This window comes from Manis javanica, chromosome 10 (genome assembly GCF_040802235.1).
Source record: "Manis javanica isolate MJ-LG chromosome 10, MJ_LKY, whole genome shotgun sequence".
NCBI lineage: Eukaryota > Metazoa > Chordata > Mammalia > Pholidota > Manidae > Manis > Manis javanica.
The window spans coordinates 47,150,961-47,170,837 of NC_133165.1; the positions used below are offsets into that span (position 1 = coordinate 47,150,961).

At 49.0% G+C, this 19,877-nt stretch overlaps 1 protein-coding gene across 10 annotated transcripts in view; it reads right to left on the minus strand.

Annotated features, from left to right (window-relative positions):
- The window catches only part of KATNIP (katanin interacting protein), a 223,100-nt gene that overhangs the window by 9,950 nt on the left and 193,273 nt on the right, over positions 1-19,877 (minus strand). For all 10 annotated transcript variants that reach the window (XM_073215370.1, XM_036992475.2, XM_036992477.2 and 7 more), the window contains 5 exons: positions 16,475-17,200; positions 15,477-15,682; positions 13,300-13,378; positions 6,750-6,927; positions 2,469-2,634 (listed from right to left, as the gene is read on the minus strand). In XM_073215370.1, the coding sequence (XP_073071471.1) occupies positions 2,469-2,634; positions 6,750-6,927; positions 13,300-13,378; positions 15,477-15,682; positions 16,475-17,200 (1,355 nt within the window). The remainder of the gene's footprint in view (positions 1-2,468; positions 2,635-6,749; positions 6,928-13,299; positions 13,379-15,476; positions 15,683-16,474; positions 17,201-19,877) is intronic.

A 19,877-nucleotide genomic window follows, 5' to 3' on the forward strand; every position in this document is an offset into this window, starting at 1 on the left:
ATCAATTAGATTTGGGCCAGTATGTCCCCCTTATTCTAGGTCAGAGTTCGCCAGTCAGATGGCCAGGATCTATTATTAAATCTCAAAGCCTTAATGGCAGGATCTGAGGTGTCTCAGCCCTGTTTCCCTTGGGCCAGAGGGTGGAGGGGTGAGCAGAGGGGGGCAATAAGGCAGCACCTTATCTCTCATCTCTGATGACACATTATGGAATCAGGGCTCGTTGGCACCCACCCCACCTACATGGGTGGCAACAGGGCCCAAGTGCCAGCCAGACTGGTAGAATTTCACATCTGGGAGATGCAGGGGGGCTCCTCCATACAGAAAGAAAGGATATCTCATGGGAAACTAATGTGCCCCTCTGGGCTTTTATTCCTTCAGCATTTAGGGAGCCTTGGCTGTGGCAGTCACAGGAACATTAGTCTGAAAAGTATAGGGTGACTGCCTTCATGCATGCCTGGATATGGGGACCAAAAAGCTGTCACTACATCTCTCCCCTCTGCTTTCCTCAAGGCTAATTCCTACCCTAGCCCTAGGGTTGGACCTGTGACTCAAGGCCAGCCCAGAGAACTAGAACCTACTGGTCAAGTGATTGGTTTGGGTTCATGGAACTGAACCAGAACAATCAGCATGACTCCCAGAGGTTTGCGGGTTTGCCTCAAAATAAATGTTCTTTCTTCGGCTGAACTTGGAGTTAGCAGGATGTAAGCCTGGAGCTGCCAGGGTTTGGTCTGTGGAGAAAGCCACTCAAATGAAGCTGGCAACAGAGCAAAAGCAGAAGTCCAGGAAGCCTCTGTCCTCCTCCAGGGCCACCACCTCTTCCAGGAAGTGTTCCTGACTTCACTGGGCTTCTGTTCATTCCCTCAGAGGGGGCTTCTATTGTCTTATCTATCCATCTTAGAGCTAAGACTTCAGAGTTAAACAGAGTTAAGCTAGAGATCAGAGAGGCTAAGCAATTTGCCCAAGGACACACGGGGGGCATCTGAAGCCCCATCTCCAGGAGTGCAAGGCTTGGCTCCAACCATTTGCCAGGGGCCTACAACCAGGGTGCCCAGAAGAGCCTTGTAGCAGGGTGGGTGGGGGTGGTAGGGGTGTTTAGGCACTTGATGCCTTATCCTGGAGAGGAACCAGTTTCCATCACATTGCACTCTGGGACCTGCCCTCTCTTTATCCCACTGTGACCACTTGTCATTAGCATCCAAGCTAGTGGGGGCCAGACCTGGGAGGCAGGGGTTCTGAGCCTAACGTTTCTAGGCAGTGAATCCAGGTGGTGGAAGCTCAACTGGAAAGGACTGATTTGCTCAAGGGAATGTAAAGGCCCAGAGGCACAAATTGAGGCAGAAGAATGTTTTTTTAAATGCCAATATATCTGACTTCTCAAAGTGCTAATCTGCTAATCCTCAGAGTATGGTGGCCTGAAAGGATTTGTCAGCTGCGCACTTTGAGGAGCCACTGCGCCTGTAGGAGAGCACCTGGGGGTTGGGGGCTGCTGGCTGCACCGTGGTAGCCCCCCACCATCCAGGTCCCACAGGCCCTGAAGAAGAAACCCTGGGGCATGGTATGTGGTGGGGAGTCCAGCCTTGGGGCTCACAGGACCCAAGGCTGAGTCCTGGCTTTGTCAGCTTCCATGTGGCCACCCTTCTGAGGCAGGTATCATCTTCCTCCTCATTTTACAGACAAGTAAACTGAGGCCCAGGGAAAGCAGACCACTTACCAAAGACCACACAGTTGCTTAGGGTCAGAGCTGGGATTCAGACTCAGGACCTTGACTGCACTGCTTTATTCTAGGTGACCATATCATCATCACTTCTATGAGGGGAGAGGACAAATATTTCACAGTTCATAGTCCCACAGGGACAGAAAAGCCCAAGAAAATGGGCACTTATGATGCTCTTCTTCACATTCTAACAGAGAGCCCTCTTTTTTCACATCCAGCAGAAGTAGAGCATAGTATGGAAGTTAAAGTTTTGGGCTCTGAGTCTGGCAGATATGGACAGGGGCTCTGGCTGTGTAACCTTGGCTGAGTGACTGGACCTTGCTGAACTTGTTTTTAACTCTTTGAAAGATGAAGGAAATAACACCTGCCTCCGAGAGGCTAGGACCAGAGTCTAGTGAAATGATGAATGCGTGTGAGGTCTCAGCCCAGGGCCTGGCTCTGGAAGCACTCAGTGAACATCAGAGCAGGGCTGCAAGCTACCACTAGGAGTTGGGGGCTGAACCTGCCAAGGACCCCTGGCCCCCCCCAAAAAACAGTGCAGCAAGCTGCTGAGTCTGCCCTGGGCTCTTCAGCCTCCATTTGCTGTTTGCAGCAAAAGGAAACAGCAGTGCACTCTCTCCCTGACTGTAACCCCCCAGCTCCATTTGGAAAGTTCTGGAGGATTTATGCTCCTTTCCGGCAGCCATGCCAGCCATTCATCAAGGAGCCATTTCTCTGATGGTGGACTGAGCACGGCCACTGTTCCCTGGCTTACCCCTCGATATGTGTCCTCGGGAGATTTATTGTAGTTCCAGAAGCGCAGGCCTGCAATGTTTTCGGCTCTTTCGAAGTGGATCGTGACCACGTGGTCCAACCCCGGTGAGAAGGGGATCAGCCACATATGCTCATCCTCCATTGTGATGTTGGCCCCATCAATTAACCTGTGAGCAGTGGGGAGGGGGCAGTGAGATGGGGTGGCCCAGCCTGCTAGGAGAAATCACAGTGCAGGGTCTAAACCCACTCATGTCCCCACTGTGGCCCCTGCCTGGCTGGATCAGGCTCATTAATGGAAGATGAGACTAATTAAAGCAACAGTGAGGGGCCATCTCTCATCTATGAGAAAATAGGGAAAGGAAGAAAAACAAAGTAAGAAAACAGGGAAATAAATAACAGTCTATGCTGTTAAAGGCATGGTGAAGCAATCATGAAGGTGAAGCAATCATGCAGGTTTAAAAAGTGGGAGGGAAATGTGTCATTTTTCAGGACCCTTAAATGCAGTGATCCATTGCCTCAATTTTTTTTCCCTGAGGAAAATGTATTCAATATATTGGAAAGGCTGTGTGCACAAAGACATTTGTTATAGTGTTGTTTATTTATATTAGAAAAAAAGATAACCTAACAGGTCTCCCACTAGGGAAAGGGTTAAGTAAATCTTTATAGAATGAAAATGATAATTATGAGCATAATGCAGGAACATGGCAAAGGCAGGCCTGGGTGCTGAGTTTAATGCTGGAATATCACAGGACAAGGACCAGGACAGAGGGAAAGTGAAAGTACATACATTTGTGTCAGAGGGGATGGGATTTCAATATTTTTCTCTAGTTTCCAGACTTTCTATAAAATGCTGAAGTGACTCCACGGTACCTTTTAGAAGAATTATCCCTTGTTTATTGTGCTGAGGGAAAGAGACTCTGAAGTTCCAGGGTGAACCTGGCATGAGACAAGTACAAGGGGTGGGAGTCTGTGGGGAGCTGGTCTGGTTTGTAACCATGCAGACTGGGTATCCCAGGGCAGCCCCCACCATTATGGGAGCCCCCAGCACCCTCGGGTTCTTCTCAGCTGCTGTTCTAAATGCACTCACCACCTTGCCCACATTGTACTCCCATCTTGTCCAGTTTCTGGTTCTCCTGCTCAGGACGCCTGGCCTCATCTTCCACAAGTCTGCCCATGTTTGTTCCAAAGACTGTTCCGCCACCGACCACCCTGGACTGCCCAGCACGTCTCAGTCCAGACCCAAGACCCTTATTCTTATGGCTGTGGCCCATGTGCCTGGCATTCCATGGAGAGAGCTGGCCCCAGGGAAAGGGGCCCGATTCTCAGCCTCTTGGGAAACCTCCCACCCCTCCTATTTTCCTGGTATATTGAGGCTGCTGCACTGGGAGAAACAGGCCATTGCAATTTCTAGATTTTAAAATAAATTTTATTTTTTCTTTTTAAATCTTAAAGTTCTGGGTTTGGGATAAATCTTATAATCTAAGTGTTGATACAAGGAAGTAATGTTTCTTTTTTTTTCCAAAAGTGTGTTTTAAATTGATGGATGGTGAGTCTTACAACTCTTGGCATCTTAAAACTGAGGAAATTCAGCAATTTAACACTGGGGTGTATATGGAATTAATCTGAGGACTACCACTAGAGAACCTTCTATTTCCTTACAAAAGCAATTACTTCACTGTTCTAGAAATGGGGCTGCCTCCATAGCAAAGTCACTGCCCAATTATAAGAGTAGAGAGAATTACTGAAGCATATATAGCTGGTGGTGAAGGGAGGTCCCTACAGATACCCTCAAGAATATCTAAATGATACTTCCTAGATCTGTCCACAGAAAAGCCTAGAAACAGTGACCAACCCAGTAGCAATAAGCATCCCTAGTAGCTAGATTATGGTCTCTAAACATCATTCCTGCCAGAAGAAATGGCTGATTCCATGTCTTGGACAAGAGGTATACAAGAGGAGCCTGGAGTATCCTGTCAATATCAGAAAGCTGAAATGCTGTCACAGACTACCATATAAAAAAAGGATTCAGGAGCTCCCTGTGTCCAAGAGGATCAGTTTGAGCATTGATAGGATAAAAACTACAATTGATTAAAACCCTTCAAACAGTATGCTTAATCCATGGTTTATGACAGTCAAATACAAACAAATGTTTTAAAGGATGCTAGAGCAACAATTTATTATTTTGAAAACTGAAAAATAAAGGGAAAGAATCACACATTTAGATTACCTTTTCTGTTTGAATTGTACCTCAGAGTCACCAAATAATAGAGGGAAATTCTCTCTTTATTGTGAAAAAAAAGAATGTTAGGATCAGCATATCACCATTTTGCAGTTTTGCAACCCCTAATGAATTAAATCTAGCCACTGAGCACTGGCCGCCAACGTCACAAAAAGCCTGACAACTAGACATTCTATACATATCCTGAAGTGAATATTCAGTGACATCCAAGCTCCAATGGTCAAGTCTCAATCTTATCAGGCCTCCAGATCTAATGAGCAATTTATAAGAAGTACAAGGGCCCAAGGAACAGGTTAAGCAATACCATAGAGATTCAACCAGTAAAGTTCAGGCTATGAGGGAAAAACTTGGTCTTTTCAACATAATTCATAGGAAAAAAGGAAAAAAGATGGAAGGGAACCTACAGACAAGAGGCTTGAGAGACATCTCAATCAATCACAATCACAATTTAAGGAACAAACTTTTAAAAAGAAGTTGGGAAGATTGTCAGGGATATAGGAACATGCTGGATATCTAATAACTTAAGGAATCGGTAATTTTGGGGGGTATAATAATGGTACTGAGATTATGTCTTCTTTTTAAACTCCTATTGTTTAGAGATACTGAAATATTTAGAGATGAAATGCTATCAGCCTTGGGATTTGCTGCAGCATAACCCTGTTGGCTGTGAGCTCATCACTCTTCTAGCTGGGGGCTGGATTCATGGGCTCCAAGTCTGTGCAGGAGTGTGGCTTGCCAAGATGCAGGGCACAAAGTAGCCCATGAGCAGGCAGTGAGAGCAGGACATGATGGCCATGGTTATGAGGCACCTTAGAGAAGAGCAGGGAGGAGTCTAGCACTGACCCTGAATGTTGACCCCAAATGTAATCTGGGCCAGGCAGGGGGCACAGCTGTGATGTGGTAATCTCCTTTCCTCCCTCCAGCCATGGGATCTATTGACACATTCTACTGATAAAGAAACTGAGTCAGGAGAAGTTACTATGACTTAGTGGTTAAGGGCATGGCTGGTCTCCTATGGACCTGATTTCAGATCATGACTCTAGCATTCAACTAGTCTGTGTTGCATTCTCAGCTGCTGTTCTAAATGCACTCACCACCTTGCCCACATTGTACTCCCATCCTGGCCAGTTTCTGGTTCTCCTGCTCAGGACGCCTGGCCTCTTCTTTTTAAAAGATGTGACCAGTTTTTAAATTCTCTGTACCTCAGTTTCCTCATGTATAGAGTGGGGGCCTCTTAGGGATGTTTGAGGCCTAAATGGGTGAACACCTATAACCTGCTTAGCATAGCCTAGCATCAGGCAATAAATGGGCTAAAAATATGGCAGCTATAATCCAGTTATTACTATTATTATTGGAGGAATTAAGAAATTTACTTACTAGCTGTTAAGGGGCAGAATCAGGATTTGAACTCTCATCCCTCTGACTCCCCTACCCAGTTCACACCCTCAGGCAGACCCAGGCCCTAACAGCTGTCCTGAGCTGGGGGTGCTGAGCACCAGTCTGCAGGTCATAGGGCCCCATGGATCGAAGCAGTGTATCTCAGGTTTGTTGTCTTACTGACTTGACCCAACCTGGGCTTATGAAATCTGACATACGTAGAGGAAAGGGCAGCCTCAGATGCCTGCTGAGACTTCCTCAGCAATCACCTCCAACCATAAGGGATAAAAAGCTTTTAGGCTAAGAGGTGAAGTCACACATGCTTAAATGCAGAGCCGTCACTGCAAAGGCTTACTAAGCAGCTGCTGTGTTTGAGGCTCTATGCTGAGCATGGTGGAGAAAACACAAAACACAACTGTGTCTTGAAGTAGGAGAAACTGGCTTCAAATCTTGCCTACTGCTTCCAGCTGTGTGGAAGGGTCACCTCTCTTTCCTGAGCCTTGTTTACTCTTGACTATAAAATGAGAAGCCCACAGACTTCACAGGGTGGCTGGTGGTTAGGTGGCAAAGGAAATGCTATTTGATGTCTGAATCTGAAGTCTAAGATGTGGAACAGGTCCCCAGGCTCCTGCTGTCATGAGAGTTAAGCTTCTAAGAGACACTTACTTGTCCAGAGTCCGCGAGTCATCAGTGTACTCAGGGAGATCATTTAAGTCTCTGGGGGAGGCAGAGATCTGGTACAAGTTGATGGGCAGTGCCTGGCCATCCTTGCCCACCACTTCCAGGCCTGTGAGCCCCAAGTAGTGTAAGTCCCCCCAGGAGGCAGTGAAATTCAGCTGAAGACCTGCAACAGGAAGAAAAGTGGCTTGTGGACATCAGAGGTTCCAGAAGAGGTATCTAAGATGGAGATGGGAAGAGACATGATCTTCAGCCTCTGCATTCTACCAGCTTAAAAACCCAGACTCAAATGCAAGTGCCTTTAGGATGGCCTCTGCATGTTTCCTCTTGGTGGAAACATGTCTCTCAGGCCTAAGACACTGATGATGTTCAGGAAATGTCTGCAGAATGAATGGACCAGTGTTGTTTAAAACTGCACATGGCCCTGGATCCTTTCTTCACTTACTGATCATGCCCCCCAACCCCACGCTTGACACCCTAGCATTTCCAATGCTGGTTGCCCAACAGGCCTTGCCCATCTGACTTCCATTTTTCTAACCTCATTGGACACCAAGGATCCTTGGCTCCACACAGACTGTCAGTCACTCATATTTATTTTCATTCTTCTCTCCTGTCACAAGGCCATTGCACATGTAGTCCTCTCTCTCTGGAACTCACATAGCCTAGTTAACTTATACTCATCCTTTAGATCTCAGCTCACTTCTTCACGGAAGCCCTGCTGACTCCTTTGACATCAAACGTCCATTCATAGCCTGACCTGTCACTGTGAATTTCCCCTTCCATGCTCTGATTACCACTGCGGTCTTGTGATCATTTGGTAAATATCCATATGTCCTGCCAGATGGGTTTACAGACCATTATGTCCCCAAAGCCTGGCACAGTGCATAGCACATAGTAGGAGCTTGGTACAGATGGAGGCAGCTACATCAGTAAGCCACAACATCAGAAATGGACATTTTATGCAAATTGGCCACTATCATGAGGATTCATGTGAATTCAGGGTGAAGGAAGTGACCTATGGTGACACCTCCATCTTTTGGTCCCTACCCCACCCCTGCTCCATCAGTGACCATTTAGAAATGACCTGTGGTCATGGGGCAAAAGAGCCCAAGTGAGTCATCTATTTGCCCAGAAAACTCAGTGAATGAATCCCTTGGTTAGGCCTTGTCAGAATTTGGCTGGAAATTCCCCTTCCTTAATGGCTTCCAATTAGAGCAAGACTGAGCCCAGCAATGGACAATTCTACCCTTGGAGACTTTGGAGCCTATTTTAGCACCCTTTTGTGTGGCTGTGCTTAAAAGATTTATACTCTGCAACTTTCAGGGAATGCCAGCACTGGGGCACTGGAAGAAGGAAGCCTGATGTCACATGGTCCCAACCATTTCAGCTCAGATGAGGAGGCAGAAGCCCACGAGGTCACAGGGAATCCTTGTGGCTGGGAAGTGAGGCCAAGCCACACAATCTCTTTGGAGCTCGGCCTCCTCTCCTACACCTCTGTCATTTCCAACAGTTTGTAACTTAGCCTCAGATCCTTCTGCCCTTCATGGTGCCAAAGTAACTGAGCATTTTGAGGGCAGTTGAAAAAGACATGTGGCCAGCATGGTACCAGGCACATCAGAGCTTCTCACAGCACAGGTAGCATGCAGAATGGCCACAAATTCCTCCCATGGAGTCCTTGCCTCTTAGCAATGTGACACTGCCTGCTGCTCCACTCCTTGCATCTGGGCCATTTGATTTGCTCTGGCCAGTGGGGTGGAGGCAAAGGTGAGGCAAGCAAAGGATGTGAAGCACAGTGTGCTGGGGTTTGTCCTCTCCTCCCGCACTTGGAGGCCTCCCATGTGAAGGAGCCAGATGAGCCCAGTCACCCCATCTGCCTGATCAACACTTCCCAACTGCCAGACATGTGGGCGAAGACCTCCTAGATCATTCTGCTGGCAGCCCAGCTGCCGGCCAACCAGACCCATGAGCGGGCCCAGCCAAGGCCAGCCAGGACAGCTCAAATTGGAAGGCCTGCCTAGCCAAGCCAGTCATGAGTACTTAACGGTGGTTGTGTTAAGGCCCTAAAGTTTGGGTTGGTTTGTCCAGCGGCAAAGCTAACTGATACACTCCTTCCTATTGTGTGTCTGTGTTCCAATGTCTTCTCCTTAGAGAGGCTTTCCAGAACCACCTGAGCTCAAAGAGCACTGCTCCTCAACCATACCACTCTCCAGTCCTTTCCTGGCTTTACTGTTTGTCACAGGCTTACTACCACCTGACAACATAGCCTGCATTCATTCATTTGTTCTCCAGTCTTCCCCACTAAGAAAGAAGTCCCCTGAGGGTGGGGACTCTGTTGCTTTGGTTCACTCTTGTGTCCCTAGAGCCTAGGACAGTGTCTGTAAAATAGATGGTCACTAAAGGTTTTTTTTCCTTTTTATGTACATGATTGATTGAAAAGTAGGTATTTAGTAAATAACTGCAGGTAAATGAATCAAAATCATGGAGTTTCACCAAATTCATAACGGTAAATACCACATAGCAAAATTTCCCTAGGAGCTTCTACTGCAGTGAAGACACACAATAAACACATAAACACAAATATGACAGCTCCAGAGGGATGAATAGCATGAGAGTAAAGAAAGAGATGGGATAGGTGGTGATGGTGTAGGAGTGGAGTGATCAGGGAGGGCCTCTGTGAGGAGGTGACATTTGCACTGGGACCTGGGTGATGGATGAGAAGGAGGCCACAGTTCTTCAGCATTTCTAGAAAAACATCCCAGGCTAGGACAGCAAGGACAAGGGCTCTGGGATGGGAACAAATTTGACTTGTGGTTAGAACCAAGTGACCAAGGCAGAGGGTGGAGGAGAATGCAGTCAGGTCAGGCAGAGGCTAGATCATGCCATGGAGTTTGGATTCTTTTGTCTGCAACAGGGAGCTACTGGAGGGTTAGATTTTGATGCAAGGGAAAGACATGATGTGATTAGCATCTTGGAAAATGCACTGGGGTTGGATTCTAGGGAGACCAGGAGGAGGCTGATGCAATGCCAACAGCTGGGACAAGGCTGGTAGTGTTGGAAATGGGGGAGAAGTGGACAGATCCTGGGTCTGTTTGGGGGTCAGCACTGCCAGGGTCCTCAGTGACCTGTGTGGAAGTGAGGGAAAGAAGACCTTTTTGACCCCAGTGAGACTGACTGTGGGCACCGTTCCTGAGACTAGGAAGCCTGGAGGTGGAGGAGGGAGAGGATTTGCATGAGAGGGATCAGTGTGAGGGGGAAATGCCATCTCCCACTCCACCTCATGAAAGCAAAGAGACAGCGCCCAGATGTCCCAAGCCTGCCATCCCCTCGCTTGCCTGGCAAGATGCACTGTGATGCCACCTAATTTGAGGCTGCTCCGGAAGCAACTGTTCTCCTGTTTAAACTAATATCCAAGTTCCATATTCATTTTCCTCTGGTGTATCAATTAGTATTTATATAAATGGAAATTAATTTTGTTATTTCTCTTCCATGTTTCAACTCTCTAAGCTCCTTTCCTGTTCATCACTGCTGATATTTGCAAAACATCCAAAATAAGTGTCATCTGAAAATTAGGAAGTCATATATCCCCTTCCACAACATTAATAGGATTGGCCATATTCACTAACCTCAACATGTCCCCCAGGGTTACTTTATCAAAGTGCTCTCCATTTACACGGGCTGATTTAGGATTTTGGTTATAGTGAAGAAAAAGCCAAGGGTTCAGAGAAGAGAGATTCAGAAATCACAAGCTCAAAAAGTACACAGGATGCTCGGTCAGGAGGTTCCTCTGCCCTCCTACCTAACAGAGAAGCAGAGCAACACACTTCCTTTGCAGCAAAAAGGTCTCTGAGCTCTACTCTGGGGCAAAACTCCCAAAGGCACTGAAATAACATTTATGAGAAAGGTCGAGGCCAGTTCAGCAAGAAAGACATTTACAAACCACCTTTGGGGAAATCCTCAGATGAAGGGGACAGTGGCTCCTCCCTCTCTTCTTTCCCTTCTTTCCTACCTTCCTTTCTGCCTCCCTCCCTCCTTTCCTTCTTCTGGTTACAGCACTCTGACCTCCTCTGGCGCATGGCTTGGGTGGCTGACCCCCTACCCCTGGCTCCCGGAACAGCTTCAGACACCTCAGACACTTCCCATCTCACACCTCCCTCCCTCCCCACCAAGGGAAGCTGCAGTGACTGGTTTACGGATGGGTATGTGACCCAAGCCAGGCTGAGACATGATTCTGGGATGACTGTTGGACTCATTGGGAAATGGAAGTTCTCTTTTATCTAGGACACAGGGCCGAAAGGTGATATAAGCCCAGCACTTTCAGGAGCTCACGTGGACGGCTTCTGAATGAGAGAAGGGCAAGAGACAGCAGAGAGACAGAGGGGATACCACGGCTTGGTGACATTATTTGCACACCTGGATCCAGCTGTATGAGAAACTAGTAATCTCTGACCTTTTTAGTTGCTAAGCCAATAAATTCCTTTTTCTACTTAACTCAGTTTGAATTCAGTTTCCATTGTTTACACATGCACAAACACAATCCTGACCAGTGTAGGGGAAATCAGACTGAACAAGAGATGACTGCTGTAGTCCAGCACCATCCATGGGGGATGCTGACTTGTCACAAAGACCACGGATGTGAGGCAGCCTCTCAGCAAGAGCTCAAAGGCAGTGTGGCAGAGGGGTGAGAACGTGGGCTTCGAATTCAGACATGCTTGGTTCCCTTCTCAGCTTCCATACTGTGTGACCTTGGGCAGGTTACTCAATCTCTCTGAGCCTTAGTGTCCTAGTCTAATCTGGAAAATGGAGAGAATAAGAGCTGAGTGTTCAGTGAGATAAGGCAGGGAAACAGTGCCTGAATGGGAGAGGAAAAGAAGCTTCAAATCAGGCTTTTGATTAAACTAAACTGGTTTTTAAAATTCTCTGTCATACTAAAATAATTGAGAGAGTGTCCTAGAATGTAAGGGGCTGTGAGGGTTCAAAGTAAGGTACTTTTTCTGAGAGGGAATTCATCTTTGCGCAGTGAGGGAGGAGAGATGAAGGCTTGTGGGGGCCATGGGGAAACTTCCTGGGGAGGAGTGGTGTTACAGCAAGGCGGTCCCTAGGAAGGGCGTGTGGAGGACGCTGTGGGCACTGCCCAGATCCCACCTCCACCCCAGGGGGAAGGACTCATTCCTAGTGGCTGGAGGTGGTGATGGCTGACAGCTCACAGCAAGTTCTTCCACTGGTGACTGCCCTTGACCTTGCCCCTCCCCAGACTTGTTGATTCAGGCATATAAGGGCCTGGTTCCTAAGTCAACTCAGGACAACTCCCCGGGGCCTTTGCACCTCAAAAACTCTCTGTGTTGCTGGCAGAGGCCTTGATGTGACTGCGCTGACCCACCTTCTCCTCTGGCTGCACCCCGCTTCCTGGCCCCACCCAAGAGATGCCCCAATCTCCAGCTCCCTCTCAGAGTCTGTTTCTTGGGAACCCACTCAGTGACAGTGGAAATCCTTCAACAGGCAGGACTGGAGAGGGAGGACATGCTAGGCTGAGGACAAGGCTTGCACAAAAGCCTGCGGTGGGCTCAGGAGGTGGGTGTAGGGGGCGAGCACAGCCAGGAGGCGGCTAACCCTGATGTGTCTGGCTTCATTCTGGGGATGACAGTGGGGAAGCGGGACAAGGGAGCATGACAATGATGTGGGCCATCACTTACTTTTAGAAGGTAACTAGAAGCAAATGGCATGCACAGCAGGTAAGAAAGAGCAGGAGGTGAAGCTGCAGGGAGCCTTGTTAACAGAGATGACAGGGACAGGAGGAAGGAGACCACAGCCAGCCATGACTCTGGGCGTGAAGAGACCGTGGGAGGCAGCAGAGGTGAGGAATGGACATACGTGGAGTAGGGTAGGACCCGGCTGGAAGGGTGAATGGGAAAACCACGAACATACCCAGTGAAACCTGGATGGGATTTTTGCAGAGGCCACACTGGTAGTCAGCTGGCCAAATACACAATATATGGCTCATGTGATATTTTAAAGTATTATTAAATTAGTCACTAACATTTAGAAATTTTACAGAAAAATTCAGAGTCCTGGTTTCTCAGAAGACCTGGCTCCCTGGGCTGGTATTTATGGCCTCTGCCCTCGTGGACCAGGGAGGATACAGGTGTTCTTTGCGTGTGCATCTGCTCTGCAGCTGAGTTTGTAGGCACAGCTCAAACCACTGCACTGACAGCTGCTTTGGGTCTCTTCTGTTCTGTCTTCTTGTCCCAGGTGGTCTGGGCTCCAAGTGCCATAGCTAAGACATAAGGTGTCTGCATACAAAATACAAAAGTGCCCCTCTGGGAGGGCAAACTGCAGATAAGTACCCCTCTTCTGAAGTGAGGCAGCTCTGCCAGGGCCAGTGGCACTCATCCCTGCCACTCATCCCATGGCTTGGAGTCTCTGTGCAATGTACAGCCTGCTCAACCGTCCAAGGAAACCCTGTCCCAAGTGGCCATGAGGCCTCCCTCACCCACCAAAAGTCTTCCTCCCACCTGACACTGTCCCAGGAGAGGGTACTCACAGATCCCATGGTAGATGCCTGGCTCTGGTGTGGTGACTTCAGGGATAGGAGGACTGGGTGGCAGCTCTAGTTCTGGGACCTGCACATGAGTTGGGGGAGAAGCAGAGGGTAAGAGGGTGGCTTTAGTGATGCCTGCACAGCCGGCAGGCCATTTCTCCAGGTACTTCTCCCCACTCCATGCCCCAGGTAAGCCTCGCATCTTCCCTGTTTTCTGACTTTGTGGAAGCTCCGTGACCGGTCACATGGGCAGGCCCAGAAACCCATGTGTGTCCAAGTCCTTGCCAGAGGCTCTTATTGGTAGGGGGTGAGTTCGACACTAACAGCTAAGGTGATCATATTCTTCTGGAACAGGGAAGGACCCAATAAACATTTATTTAGTGAGCTAGAGGAAGGAAGGAGGGATAGAGGGAAGAAGGAGGAAGAATTCAAACCATAGAGAGGGGCTCTCAGCCCTGGGACCTGGGCATCTGCATTTTAAAAATTCCTCAGGCAGTTATCCCATGGGTAGCCAGGATAAAGAACCCTTGGTCTATAGACAGTAGAAAAGGGTGTCCACAGCCTAATTCTGGGGTCTTATGTGTATGCTTTGCTCACAGATCTCTACACCATCAATTGGGTCAAAAGTACTTTTCCTACCTCACAGACAGGAAAGCTGAGATGCAAAAAGAAGTGAAGTCAAGTTCCAGTGACAACCTGAGAAACCCCTCAGCCCAGGCCCCTCCTTGGCTAAGGGAGCAGGGTGAGGGGGCAGCCCACCAGAAGCACCCTGGGCCATCAGGGAGGCAGCTGCTCTGGTGCCCACATGCTTTCTCTTGCCTTCCAGTCACCCTGCCCTCCTGAAGCCTCCTGAGATGCTCCCTGGGGATGTACTGACCTGGACACCCAGATCGGTAGCGTGGGGGAGGGGTTGCAGCACCAGCCCTGCCACTCACTGGGGGTGTGACCCTGGCGACACTGGTCCTGAGCTCAGTTTCTCCGTCCCTAAAATGGAGAAAGCAATGCCTCCCTGCCCTTCATGGGTTGGATCCAATCACAGTCCCTTTGAAGGGATGCCATCACTAGAAAGATGCTGGGCAAATGAAAAGCCTCAAAGTCAACTCCTAACTGGAGACCCATGGGTCAAATCCAGACCACAGACATATTTTGAGGCCCATAGAAGGTATGAAAACTTGGAATTACATGCCAACATTTTTTAATTGGGAGAGTTTATATAAACATCCAGATTTCTGGCTTCCTTTGAAAAAATTAGGGCAGTCATCAACAATGGGCTAGCAACTCTTGTCTGGGCAGAGTGGCAGCGGCCTTCCTTAGAAGCAGGGGTCTTACCATTCCTCCGTCTCTGCCTGGCCCCCCGTGAGTGGCACCTGCTGTGAGCACTGGGACCCACACGCCGTGTCACCACACTACATCTGTGGTGATCTTCCAGGCCCAGCCTTCTGTCCTCTGGTTTCCAGTTCTTCCCAATCCTTCCTCCCACGCACCTTAAACTACCTCCCCTTCCTCCTTATGGCCCCAAAAACATCCCTGGGGACTCTGGGGTCACTTCATCTTGATTACTGGTTTTTGACTGGGACCAACCCTTGCCCTAGAGGTCATCTTTCTCATTTAAAAAAAATGTGTTTAGTCAATTAAAAGCACAGATTTCAGTCACCCATTAGAGTTCTAGCCTTGTTACTCTCCCACTGTGTGCCCTTGGGCAAGTTACTTAACCTGTTTGAGCCTGTCTTTCCTAAATGGGGACATTAAGTCTCTATTCCAGGAGTGCCTAGGAGGGTTAAACAGGATAGGATGGTCTCAAGAAGCTATCCTTGGGATTATCATTTTAATTCTACCTCTGCCTATTAAAAGTGTTTCTAGTTCTTCCAGCAAAAACAACAGTGGTTGATCAAAACCCAACCCAAAGCTAAAAGTCCTGAGACAGCCAACTTCTATGGTACAGAGATGACACAGAACTGATTTCTCTGAGCTTTGATTAAAATTTGAATACTTTCTTTACTTTGGTTAAAAAAAAAATTAGAGAATAAAATATGACATACAGGACAAAAAATGAAGTAGAAATATGGGAAATGTTAAAACAGTAGCGCCAGCAGCTTAAAGGGCATCCATCTTCATTCTTCCTGTTCTCCTCTGAGTCAGGAGAAGAAATCCCTCCAGAGCCTCCCACCGCAGAGTCCTACCTGGTCATCGGCCCTCAGGCCAGCCTGGGTGTAGGGCCTCTCCTCCCCGTCACCGTCGGCAGTGCTGGGCCTCCTCAGCCTTTCCTCGCATTGCAGGCTGCAGAGGCTCTCCACGTCCACATCAAATGTTTCGTCAGAACAGAATATGGCCTCGAGAATGTCGTCATCAGTTGTGAATAAGATCGTGTCACCAAAGTGCTCTGGGGCTGAAGGGTTACCAGGAAGATAGAAGAGTCAGCTCCCCCGCAAATCCTAGGGACCTGTAGGCCAGGAACCTAAACCCACCACCATTTGTGCTATAAAGTCCCAAACCACTAACAGTTCTTGGTTTGCATAAGCAAGCCTTGTTATTATTCACACATTTGCAAATGGAACTCACATACCAAGAACTGCATAGATCTAAGAAGTGACATAATCTAAAGAGAATCATTGTGGTCGACAAGAAGTAAGTGACATTTCTCAGGCGTAGGTGAGGCCCTGTAGCAGATGCTGTTGGTGTCCCATCCAGATCCCTGCTGATCCTCTGCAAGGTGGGTGGGGTTGCCCGGAAGGGGGTGGGGAGCCTGAGGGTTTCTAAGGCTCTGCTGCCTTGTCTCGAGGCAGGACAGACCTTGCAATTTATGTTCCAAAGCTCCCCTGGGATTAGGCTGAGGCTGGGCTTCCCCTGAAACCATATCCATGTCCAGCCTCTCTCCCTTCCATATCCTGCCCCCTCCCTGCACTACAGGCTCTACTGAGAGCACTCCCCCAATAAATCATTTGGTGGAGAAGAGTTCCCCTTCTCAGACTCAGGCCCCAGGGAAGCTCAGTAAGGCCAGTATCCAGGGGAGCAGTTTAATGAGGTCAGCTCTTGACCCATGCTGGCAGAAGGTGTGGAAGAGCATGTCTGTGAGGGGAGACCCACCAGTCACTGGCTAGCCAGCAGACTTGGCTTTTCTTCAGAGCCTCAGTTAGGAGCAGGTAGGGGCTTTGAGAACATTCTTATACACATATTGTACCTCCAGTCAGGGTTCCTGAGGCCTTGGCGATTTCTCCTTTAAAGATGCACTGCGAGTCTAACAGCATTGTGATATCCTTCACACCACGGAAGGAATGTATCCTAGATTTATTATAATTCCAAATCCTGATCAGGGCAACTTGGCAAGGGTGCATGAAATCGATGGAGATGGAGTGGGCCTTGCCCAGTGTGAAGGGGGCCAACCAGACATGCATGTCGTCCTGGGTCCTATTCACCCCATCAGTGAGGTTGGTGACCACCCGGGGGTCTTTCCCATAGGATGGTAAAATATTGATGTCTGGGGGGTCTGCTTGAATGTTTGCAATTTGCACCGGCTGTCCCTTAGAACTGAATATTTCTATTCCGTTAAGGCCAACATAGTGCCTGTCCCCCCATGTGGATGTGATGTCAATGACCAAGTGCTGGCCATAAGGCAAGACAGGGATTTTAAAGTCACTCCTGTCATCTGTCCCTGTGGAGCTGTTGTCCTCCTCTTCCGTGGGCTCTGGCTTCTGCTCCTTCCAGGGGGGCGGCTGGTCACTGTGCCGGCTGCTCCTCTGCTGCTGCAGGAACTCATCCAGGATGTCCCCCTGGAAGTCCATGTTGGAGATGCGTCCCCGGTGGGAGCGGTCAAAGGCACTGAGCGAGTTCCATGACTCATGCAGCATGTGCTCCTGCTCACTGTGCCACCGGGGCCATGGCGGGGTCCTCGTGGACCTGGTGTCTCCTGGAAGAAAGGACACAGGGCGGGGGGAAACCCATCAGTGGCACATGTGATGATGGGGACCATTAGAGACCATCTCGTCCATCTGGTGGCTCTCAGCCTGGTGTGGCGGCCCTCAGGGGGACATGTTAGAAATCAGTGTGGTTGCTCTTGGCTGTCTCAATGCCCAGAGGCCCTGCTGACATTCGATGGGTGGGGCCAGGGCTGTTAGTATCCTGCCCTGCATGAGATGGATGGTCTGGGTTCCTGTGACCCATCACATTCAGGTTGGTAAAAAATTGTTAACTGTTACTCAAATCTAGAACCTGGTGGTTTTACAATAAGCAAAGTGTTTTTCAACATATTTAAAAGTTTCTAGGAATGTAACTACCAGGCAAATGGAGGGAAGACTATTTTGTTGTGTTAGAACATTTGCCAGAAGTCCTTCTCCACTTCAAAAACTCACAGGATGGAGGCAGCAACACTGCCACCCGTGGGGTCTGAGTCAGCAGCCCAAGGGGGCTGCTCTTGAGGCTACCAGTCATGTGACTCAAATAGCAGTGCTTTCAAAGATTGCCTAATGGCAGGTGGAAAGTTTGTAAAAGCATGTAAAATGGAAAAAAGCCAGCTAGTATAGTTTAGATGTGGCACATCCTACTATTGGGTGGTGAGCACCAGTGTGGCGAATCTGATCGTTTGTGGGTGGTGAGTAGAAAGGATTTCTTTCTTCTTTGCCACCTTATATTCTAAGTTCCTTACATGTATTATCCTTATAATCAGGAAAAAATGCTATTAAAAAAGTCAAGCAACCCATGCATATTACAAGGTAAAGAATTTCCTTATACACATGGGTAAGTTGGCTCCAAAAGCTGAAGCCTGTGACGCAGCATGTGGAGACCCCAGGCCTGGCCCTCAGAAGACAGTTCTGAAGGCACCACACTCCTTCTGGGACACAAGAACCCCAGTGTGGTGCCAAGTAGTGGCCTGCCACACAGCCACACCATGGCTAACTGCCATCTCAGGGTGCCATTCTGGAAAAACAGCAGCTGACGACACTGACATTCTGTTTTTTCTCCTTTCATATCATACCGGGCCCTGCACTCCATTTACTGCTTGTCTTCTAGGGGGCCTGGCTCCATCAGTCATCTCCTTTCCCCAGAATCTTCCATCACTCCTTCCCCCTGGCACCTTCCCAGTGTCCGTCTCTGCCTGCAGAGATGCATAAATCTCTCCCACCTGGAAGGGAAAGGAAGCCAGTCTGCTCCTGCGGCTGCCCCCCACTGCCACCTTACCTTCTCCGTCCTTTCACTGCAGACACTGCGTCCCCAGCCCCGCTGCCTCCATCACCTTCTCTCAAGCCCTGTACCTCTTCGCAGAGTTATTGTGTGGTTCACCCAACCTCCCTTTTCCCTTCTCCTTGGAGCAGAACTGATTTTCCTTTCGGGGTCCCCCACCTTCAGGCCATCCAGACCAAGCAAACACTAGCAGCACCCTTCAAGTCTGGGCTCAGGAGAGGAAATGTGAGGAGTGAGGATCTCTCTCTAATCCGGCACTGCTAAGCTTGCAGTAGGTGTGGAGTGCTCATGGCCATTTTGCCACACTGTTCTGGGAGCTTGCCTGAGAATGAAGCCAACGTGAGGAATGTGAGCCAGAAGATGGAAAGTCCTGATGACATCATTTGAGCCCCTGGATCCAGCAGTGCCCGAAGTCACCCCCCCGTGACATCCTGTCCCCTGCATTCATAGAAGTCCTACAATTCCCACAAATTTCCACTGAAATGACTTTCTCCAAGTTTGCCATGACTCTAAGTACTCAATCTTTTCTCAGACCTCCTGCTTGACAGCCCAGGCAAAGCTCTTCCACTCGTTAGTCCCTCCTCTATGGCTTTGGAGACCTAAGACCTTCCTCATTCTCCACTTCCCCTGCTGACAGTACTTCCCTTTGTATCATGCTACCCTCCTCTCCTCTGCACACCCTAAGCCTGGGAGCACCCCAAGGCCTCTGTCCCACCCAGTCCCCTCCCAACAACGCCATTGCTCTCTGCCCTCCTCCTGCTCCTGGCTCCCATGCAGGCACTGCCCAGTTTCATATGTCAGGTTCTGGCTTCTCTCTTCCAGGCATCAGCTTCCAATTCCAAGGACCCCTTGGAAGGTCCACACAGGTCCACTCTGTCACATCAAACTCTGTGTGCTTTAAAAGGACTTTGTCATTAACTGCTCTAAATGGCATCTCTACTGTGCTGAGAATAGAGAATATCTAACTCCTCCCCATACCCCCAGGTCCTGAGTGTGGCCCCACTGACTTCTCCAACCTCACTTCATACCCTTCTCTCCCATGATCCTCCTGCTCCAGCCATGCCAGCTTTTCTGTTCCAGGGACACACCAAGTCTCTTCTTGCTTTTGTCCTTGCTGTGCCCTCTGCCAGAAATGTTCTTCCCCCAGCTCCCCACACAGCTGGCTCTTATTGTCTCCCTCTCCTTTGGAGTGGGCTTCTCTGCCCTGTTCTCTGGTGTGTCCCAGTGCCTAGCACAGAGCCTGGTGCATGGAGGTGCTCAGTAAATGTTTGCCAGCAAAGGGACGGATGGTTGACATCATCATTATGTGCCCCTTTGGGCTCAGGCCCAGAAGCTAAGGGACTCCCCTGCCTACCTGTCAGTTCTGCACCTGTCCTTTCCCCTACCCTCATCTGCCATTAGAAAAC